The sequence below is a fragment of the Orbicella faveolata genome, unplaced genomic scaffold (genome assembly GCF_042242905.1).
Source record: "Orbicella faveolata isolate gen_17 unplaced genomic scaffold, um_ofav_v1 contig_24, whole genome shotgun sequence".
Taxonomy (NCBI): domain Eukaryota; kingdom Metazoa; phylum Cnidaria; class Anthozoa; order Scleractinia; family Merulinidae; genus Orbicella; species Orbicella faveolata.
The window spans coordinates 18,622,917-18,632,500 of NW_028301552.1; the positions used below are offsets into that span (position 1 = coordinate 18,622,917).

Consider the following 9,584-nt stretch of genomic DNA (forward strand, 5'->3'; position numbering starts at 1 on the left):
AGGATGGCGCAATTTGTTCTAAAAATAGAAAAATTGTCCCATATAATAGCTGCGCGCGGATCCCAAGACTTACGGTCTCCGTCCCCGATTATGACTCCTGGCCTAAAGCAGTATAGACCTCAGTACGAGGCTCTGGGGAATAACTACAGAGTTTGTAGGATTTATTCCCCAGAGCCTTCGTGCTGCGCACTCGTCAGCTATTACGCATAGAAATCGAGAGCTCATAATCTGATTGTTTTAGTATAAATCTAGTAGTCGTTCAAAATTTTATCTGAATCCTCTTCACAGACACTTCGAAAACGCTGAGAAGCGGCCGTCATTTTGTTAACAAGGACTGGCACTGCCACGCTACTCACTGTCTATCACAGAATAGATAGTGAGTAGCGCAGCAAATCAGAGAACGGCATCCGGGATAGAACGCTAGTAGATTTGTAATAAAACTCGATAGAAACACAGAACTAGCACGAGCTGTTGACGTAATTATGCGCGAGCAAAAAGAATTTACACTTTGATAATCAAAGTTAACATGTTGTTTTCCTTTTTTTCGTTGCGGTGTTTTCTAAAAGAAATAGAAAACATGTTCTCCGTGTTTCTATCGAGTTTTAGTATAAATCTACTAGCGTTCTATCACGAATGCCGTTCTCTGATTGGCTACGCTACTCACTATCTATTCTGTGATAGACAGTGAGGAGCGTAGTAGTGTGTCCTTGTTGATAAAATGATTGAAGTATCTGTGAAAAGGACTTAGATAAAGTTTTGAACGAGTTATAGATTTATACTAAAACAATTCGATTTTTCGCTCTCGATTTCTATGCTTAATAGTTGACTCGGGCTACTCCCTCGTCAACTATCACGCGATAGAAATCTGGAGCTCATGATCTAATTGCTTAATAGAAACACTCGTGAAAGTTTAGGAGAACTCGAAAAAGCTGTGGAAACACTCATCTGCGGCTCGTGTTCCCATAGCATTTCTCTTTCTCCAAAACTTCCACTCGAGTTTCTATAACTCGATAGAAACACGGTACATTTTTCTATTTCTTAGATATCGAAATTGGTCTATTGTATACAGGGTTTTCACTTGACGTCATGGCAGCCATATTGGCGTTCCAAAACAATGAAACGGCGGCCATGTTGGTGTACCAAAACAATCCTGTAGTTCAAATGAGCTTCACTACAGTTATTGTCTAGGAGAAGAAAAAAAATATTTGAAGTTCAAGTATCAAATAAAGGGGAATAAAGACTTAAGATTTTACAATTAAGTTTATCACATTGACAAACAAAACGGTGTGATTCTCTCCCAACTGATTCACAATATAATTTATATTTTATTGATTTCAAACGTGGTCGTACGTAATATACCCAAATACCTATTCACACAGAGTGATCCTTTAATTGTGAACTTGTAATATATCTTTTATGTAATAATATATATAAATAGTTTATAAGTATACTTAAAAATATATTTTGTTTATAATATAAATTCATTCGGACCAGTAAGGAGTATGGTATTAGACATTGCATCTTTCACAGTTTAGTCTCCGATATTCTTTTTCACATAAGCAAATTACATTTTCATTTTATGTACATAGTTTCAGGGAAAATAACAACCTTTAAGGCAATATCCATTACTAAACGATAAAAATTGTGCTTTCTTTTTAGGTTGTAATCTAGTATAATATAGGCATGTTATACACGTTTCATTGTGTAAGTAATCAGTAAAGCATCCAATGTGGCATGTACAGCTGAACTTGGTAGGTTTCCTCTTATTATAGCTATCGATCAGAAAATAATTAATTACTCCTTATATCTTCAATGCATAAGGACAATAGCTTTATTGCTAAACAAATCTTTCTCATGTTTGAAGATCTTCGTCGCGCTGATGAAAATAGTTTCTATTCTGTATGTGCTTATGGTCATGCAAATAAAGCTAGTTGTTGTTAATAGTGGTATGATCTTGTGATCAGGTCTGGTCTGAAAAACATTATAATTTCAAACTACGATACGTAAACGCAATTTTCCATGGTAACAAATCTAAGTCTCTTGGATGTTTCGAGCTTTATTGTATTGCGCCCTTGACTGATGTTCATTTGGACTAAGGTATTCAAAATCTCTACCGGGTTTTATACTTTTTGGTATTTCTAAAAAGCACAGGTATGAGACCCTTAAAGGGTTTACGATCCCGACGTTTATCTCCCTTTGAATCACGCCCATTCATTAATGTTTTCACTCACTTTTCCACACACAATTCTACATACAAAGTTGAGAGTTCTCTCATTTCTTCCCACCTTTCCATTTTATTTACTTTTTGTTAATTTTGATATTGTAATATGTTTGTAAATAAGAACGTTTGAAATTAGATTATGATAGACTGGCCAGGGCAGTTGTTTGAAAAAAGAAGACTTGTGGTATTTTATAATTAATTGAAAACCCTGTAGACAACATAAATGCTAAATGATTGTCCTTAAAACTAGAAGAAGGGAAGTCAATAGATCAACTTCAATCGTCGTGCCTTGAGCGCACGAATTTTACCAGTTATCCAGTCTAATGTCTGTAGCCAATAGTCACATCTTTCATTATTTAAGTCGTCTGCGCTCATCTAGGGAATGGTTCGTTGTCATTTAAGCCTTCCCTCTTACGATTTCCTTCACTAATCTCTTTTTATAAATTATGGAACTCCTCTTGAGTTTCACAAAATCTTGGGCGCGTGGGGGGGGGGGGGGGGGGGGCGGGTTGGGTCGTAGTATTTTGGCTTGAAAAGCAGAATACAATTAGTCTACGAGCGTGCGTTGGATACGAGATGAAAAGTAGCCAACGAGGCGCGTAGCGCCAAGTTGGCTATAATCATTTTGTATCCAACAAGCGCGAGTGGAATAATTGTTTTATTGAAAACGCCCCCGAAATATAGAAAACTGTAATAAATGATAAAAATATATATATATATATATTACGCGCGCGCTAACCATATTTGCAGAGCACGATGGCTAAGGCAATGGAAACTCTTGAATTGAAATATCCAATGATCCAGCTTTTAATAATATCTTATCTCTACTGAAGCAGCACTCCGTATGCTTATTCCTTCGCCTCGCTCCTGAAGACAGCATAGTTCCTCATAGGTTTTGTTTTTCTCAATTTCCTATACTGCTTTAATGTACAGGTTTCTCATAAGTTATGATTTTAGCATCGATTTTTTCGGAAAATGTCGGAGGGATGAAGCTCGAATTCGGCAAAGAGATAGAGAAAAATCTCATCGATCAACAACCGTCGCCATTTAGGTGAGATTTTCAATATTGTGGCGTTTATTCCAGTTTGAAGTGGAGGAGGTCGCGGCTGGCGGCCACCAAGTTGAAAGCCTTGTTTCCCCCCTTTTGTTTTCAGTTACCGGTAACCGACCAAAAGCAATTTCGTTGAAAGACCCTTCAGACGGCCCAGGAAGGCGAAATAACACCACACATTAATCGATTAACGTTTCATTTAACTTTAGTGGGATGTTCAGACCGAGAAGTAATTTAGATATGGAATTTTCAGAGCGTTATTCATAACCCTCACAGATTCTCTTCGTCTCTGTAAACAATTATTAAGCCTGAACACATAGGGTGGTCTGCCTGTAGTTCCTCAAGGTCATGTCTGTTTGAGGACGTCGTCCTCGCCGGGGGGATGACTTTAATGTCACACGAAGGAAAGAATCTGTCAGACAAGTCTTCTAGAGGTGTATCATTAGCTGATTATAGGTCAAACTCAAAGGGAAAGAACAGTTCATCTGGTTGAAAACATTTACTACGTCACGGATGACAGACATTTGTGTGTTTGTGAAACACGCCTCGACATGAAATAAACCACAATTGCAGCATAAAGTCACTTGACAGTCTTGGGAATAAATTTGCTTTCGATATAGCTTTGATTCCTTTTCGCAACGGAAGTCACAGCGCTCGATCTGTAAGCGATGAATGAGGCACATGAAAACCAGTACTTGGAGCTGGACTCAGTTAAAACAGAAATTGAGCCAACAATTTATGATGACGTCGTCGCTGAGAGTTCAACTCCTGCGGTGGAAAAAACGAGCTATGAGACGTGCAGCCGAGAAGCCGTGAAGAAAAAACAAGCATCAGCAGATCTTGAAAACGCGTGTCAACGTGATATGGTCGTTTTGCGGCGAATGCTGTTCTTTATGTCCGCAGTTGTTGTTGTCGCTCTTCTGACTGCAGCTGCTGCTTTGTTGCTAGCTATATCAGCGATGAAGGGTAAGCATTATTATGCGTATTCACGAGGTAGACAAGTTCCATCAGTTAGAAAATGTACAAGAAACGATCGGCTAATGGCGTTAATATATATGGATATTGGCCAATCTCCTTCGGTCAGGATGGCTGGACATTGGCCATCTCGACCGAACGAGCTTGGTCAATAAAGGATTTATTATATTGAAAAGAACACTATTTTTGGCGGGACACAGCGGGTAAGATATCACCATCTTGCCCGCTCGAGTAGCCGATCACAGCACAGGATTTGCTTTATCTTGCCTGCTCACGGAGCTAGCCATATAATAAATATATCTTACTGGCCAAGCGCCACGGCTGTACTGGGAGAATGTCGCCCCGAAAATACAAAAAAGATCAAGGGTCGATATTCTCCTAAGACGGCCCCGAGTAAGCTCGGCCGAAGATATTTGTTACACGACTGAAACTACCCGAAAATCTTCAATAGTGATATTTCGGGATCATTCGGCACCGTGTCCGTTCCAATACCCTAGACCTCCGAAAGTAACGTCCCCCCCCCCCCCGAAAGTTTAATTTTTTACCTTCCTTTTGAACTCTGAAAAGAAAGGTGCCCCCGAAAATAGCAAGCCCACCCGAAAGTAGCGGCCCTTTAGAAAGTCTTTCTTCTCAAGCGCGGGTCATGCGGATGGAACAGCCTGAATGCAGGACTGAGCATTGACTTGAAGAGTTATCTGTGATTTTATTTCGAACTTGACTAAATTTTTCTTCAAAGCTAAGTATGATTCATAAGCTGTGTTTGTCTAGCAGCAGTGTCAAATGATATACTGTTGTATGTGCCGTACAAGACACATACAACTACAACGATAAGCATTAAATGAGTTGAGTTGCATTGCAAAATGATGTGTTGCTGTGCCATCCGCATCACGATGCATCTTGTGAAGTGATACATGCCATTTTTTTAACTAGCAAACTCGACTTGCTTCTTCAACACAGGTTGAATTTCAAACATAAAATTTGTTTTAAATTAAACTTGTCGGTAGTTCAATTCATTTAGCGGACCAAAAAAGAAAGTTAAAATTTCCATCTGCAGCCATCTTGATAGTAAGGTGCATTCCATTTGTCAAGCCAACCAGTGTAGTCTTTCTTTCCTTGCACAGAGAGTCAGCATACGTACCTTTATGTCAATCAAAACAAAATCTCGGTCATTGTTGCCATGTGCGTAAAATTATGCGTCATTTCTTATAACATTTATCTCATTTATTGATGATCAGGTACTGAGAAGAATGTGTCTTGTGAAAAGATCCCGGAGATAATCAATAACTTGGCATACATCAAAAGCGAAGTCAACAACGTCACGACAATTCTCAAGGTAAGCATTATTAACTTTCTTAAAGAGTTGTAATCGCGCGGTGGTGTCATGGTTAGTACGCTTGTCTCCGGATCGAGCAGGCCAGGTTCGAGCCCTAGCCAGGGACATTGTGTTGTTATTGTTCTTGGGCAAGACACTTTACTTTCACAGTGTCTCTCTCCACTCAGGTATATAAATGGGTACCTGCGAAATTAATGCTGAGGGTAGCCCTGCGATAGACTAGTTCGCTTGTATCCAGACTTAACTTACCTACCTACCTACCTACCTACCTACCGACCGACGGACCTGTACATGTTTTTGACCTCTGCGCGGGAAAAAACGATATTCGCGCTCATAGAATGCCTTCTTAAAGTGGCGCTTGCTTACCATGGACCCGTGAATGACGAGGAAAGACTAAAAAAAGTAAAGTAACGATAATGGTAAAGAGAAGACCAAAATGAAGTACAATAAACCAACAAACAAGCAAACCAAGAAAAACACCCCGTGCACGCAGGGAGAGTGCAAATAATCGTTGTCGTTTCATGCTAAGAAAATCGGAGATAAGCGCCAGCTTGTTGGGCCAATATGCTTCCCAAAAAGATCACGCTGCAATACGGCCTGTCTTTTAGTCGGTGGTCTGAAAGCTTGAAAAGGCTAAAGTAGATACCCGGAGTAGATGGCCTTTAATAAATTCTCAGACTAAACAACTCTTTGAAAGTGATGTTGTTTCACACTCAACAACAAGTAAAACTTCTGATCTCACCTTTTACTTTGCAAGGATTGCTTTCCAGTGCCCGAGAAAAAAATATATAGAAAAATTTGAAACAGCAGTCTTACGAATGTCATATGTATTCTGTTTCTTTTAAAGGGAAGTAACAACGGAACGGTTCTAACGGGGCCACCCGGACTTCCGGGTCCGCCGGGGCCACCGGGGAGTCCCGGTCGAAACGGCTTACAAGGGGAGCCTGGCCCCCAAGGTCCGAAAGGAGATACTGGATCACAGGGCCCCAGAGGACCATCAGGAGTTGGATCACCTGGACCAATTGGCCCTGTAGGGCCCAGGGGCTTTAATGGAACACAAGGTTCAATGGGCCCTCCTGGCGCAAGGGGCTTGCAAGGATTAGCAGGTCTCCAAGGCCCCATGGGGCCTATTGGCTTTAACGGCTCCCAGGGCCCGCCGGGTCCCGCCGGCCCTGGGGGCTCTAGAGGCCCCCCTGGATACAACGCATCACAGGGAGGAGGCGGCGTGGGGGTTCAAGGCCCTGTTGGCCCTCCAGGTCCCCCGGGAAGGCCTGGACCGGGAAATCTCTCACTTTGTGAGTACAAAAACAAAAAGGAGGCTGCACAGACTGGTGGATCAGCAGTTACGTCAAGAATCACTCTACGAGAAGATGACCATCCGGTACGTGCAACTGAAATAACCTATACTAGCTATATAGTTATGCAACACTTCTGAGTGGTATACCAGGGAATATTCCACGCGAAACTTGTATTTGCCCGGTATACACACTCGCCTAAAGGCGGCGCAGGGGTACAAGGCCCTGCTGGGCCTCCAGGTCCCCCGAGAAGGCCTGGACCCGGAAATTTCTCACCCTGTGAGTACAAAAACAAAAAGGCTTATGCACACCCTGGATCAGCAGCTTTATCAAGAGCTACTCTACGAAAAAATGACTATCCGGTTCGTGCTACTGAAATAATATATAATAGCTATATGGTTATGCAACACTTCTGAGTGGTGCATACCGAGAAATATCCCTCGGTAAGCACACGAACCTTTAGGCGAGTGTGTATACCAAGGAGTCCCAGGTAACAATTGGGATATTCCACAGTACACCACGAGAAAGTGTTCAATAAGCACTTAATGACTGACCCCAAGGGAAACAGGGAGTTTTGTTTCCCCGAGCCCCTCGATGTTCCCCGAGGCCAAGCAAAGGGGAACATTGAGGTCGAGGGGAAACAAAACTCAGTGTTTCGCACGGGACCAGTCATTAATTGTTTTGTTATTCTTCCCAACTCAAAAATAGAAAAAAACCTGCCAAGAAATCGTTTGCTTGACTCCAGCTGGCTCACTGGGTGTAGCGTCGAATATACAACGGATTTCCTGCGTTCTAATTGGCTGTATTTTCTATGGATTTCCCTCTTCGGTACCCTTTGAACATTCTTTGGTTTCGTCTTTCCATTTTAAGACCAAAAGGGGTAATTTTATGTTTTATGAAAGAAACAGACCCGTCAACCAAAATGTTTTAGGAGCTAAAAGGGTTACCAATTTTTTAAGATATGGGGGACTCCTCATGCGCGTGTTAGGAGTGATCGCAAACTATACTTGTTTAGTTTGATCATCTCATAGTAAAAGCCATGACATTCAACACTAGTCTAGTGGAAGTCGTTTTAGCACTTAGATAGGTAAACTTCAACTTCGATTAAATGGCGCCAAAAATTAATGAACAGACGCACAAATGAACAATTTTCCAGTTTCACAACTTTTCTCATAGCATTTTGCACTTTTCAGGGCATGAAGATTGTTGGTGCCACGTGTTCAACAGACAGAGCTGCAGAGTACGTTTTTGAAGACGGATTGATTGACCCGAGTACAAACACGATTGTGTACAATTGCGTTTGTAAAGGAACTTCATCGCTCTTCCTTGGCGTTAATAAAATGCAGTGCGTTATACACTACTGGATCTGCCCCATCACTAGTTAAGGAAGTTACTATTTTTTCTTGACTAGTTTTTTTGGGTAAATAAATAAGGTGTACCCTTGGTCCAGATAAGTATCAAAGCACATTGGCGTTTCCTTTTCATGCCAATGTGGCACGCGGTGTTGTCGACGTCTTGTGTTTGGCTCAAGAAAGGCTCAATCTGTGGAGGCTTTTCTGAACCTTACTCTTAGGGCGACCTTCCTAGGACATGAACACAAACCATTTTGCTAATTTTAGAGGAACACTTCAGCTTACAATCAGACCCACTCTGTCATCTTAAGAAACTATCCTAGATACCCTTTTGCACTGTTACTCTGGCATATTTCAGTTCCTCGCTGTTCCCGAGACGTGACAGAATAGAATAGGCGTTTTTTACGATAGCGTCAATTGACTACAACTACATGAATCTTCCACGTTTCCCTATATCTATTAGACCAGATGGTATTTAATACCGATCACTTCTTCAAAATTAAAAAAAAAAATGGAAAAAGGAGATGAGTTTTGTTAGTTGTAGTCAAATTACGACATCGTACAAGCCTGCTATTCTGCAATTGCATTCATCATTTACGCTATGTATTTTAAATCGTTACATTACAAACGTCATGTAATATAGGAGAATAGAATAGAAACCACTTCCATTACGATCCAATCAGTATTACGTATTCCACGAGTCATCGTGGTCAAACAATGAAAGAAGATATAACTAGAAGATATGTATATGTACATAATTTATAGATGAAAATAAATTATTTTTAACTTTGCAAAATCTTGCCTGCGTTCGTGAGATAAGAAAGTTGTAAATTTAAAAAAAGTCGCTGAAAGACATATGCCCTTTCCGTAATGTCCTATATAGTCCGTCAACGGCAAAAACATCAAATTGTTTAAACATGGTTAAAGTGCACCTAACCCCCCAAATTTTTTGTTTTTCGCTAAAACGAACCCACTTGTTATTTGATGCATTTGGATGAAAAAGTTTTTGAATTTGGTTGAATCCTCGATTTTCTATGCCCTTTCAAAGTCGCGCCTGAAGTGTTACACGACCGCGTTTCTGGGAGTCTGGGGCGGCGGTTGCTGATGACGTCTACCAAGGAACCAAACACAATGGCGCCTCAGTCAGCTCTCTGTATTTGCTCGAGAAAATGGAAAACAAAACTAATCGATCCAATATATTTTGGGACTAAAACGTCCAAGTTTTGTTTCAGAATCATTTCTTTTTCGTCACTGGAGTCAGAGTTAGGTTTCGACTCGGATGACACCGAAATAAACTTCGATCGAGCACGTTCGACAACTGTGAACTCACTGCTTAGAGCTTTGAGAACAATTTGCA

General features: G+C 41.0%; 1 protein-coding gene across 1 annotated transcript; it reads left to right on the top strand.

Moving 5' to 3' along the window:
- The first annotated feature begins 3,774 nt into the window (after positions 1-3,774).
- Positions 3,775-9,023, top strand: LOC149110742 (uncharacterized). The gene is made up of 4 exons (XM_089291196.1): positions 3,775-4,238; positions 5,483-5,580; positions 6,428-6,961; positions 8,069-9,023. Exons 1-4 carry the CDS (start codon positions 3,941-3,943, stop codon positions 8,258-8,260), a joined length of 1,122 nt encoding a protein of 373 aa, XP_089147322.1. The 5' UTR covers positions 3,775-3,940; the 3' UTR covers positions 8,261-9,023.
- Positions 9,024-9,584: the final 561 nt, after the last annotated feature.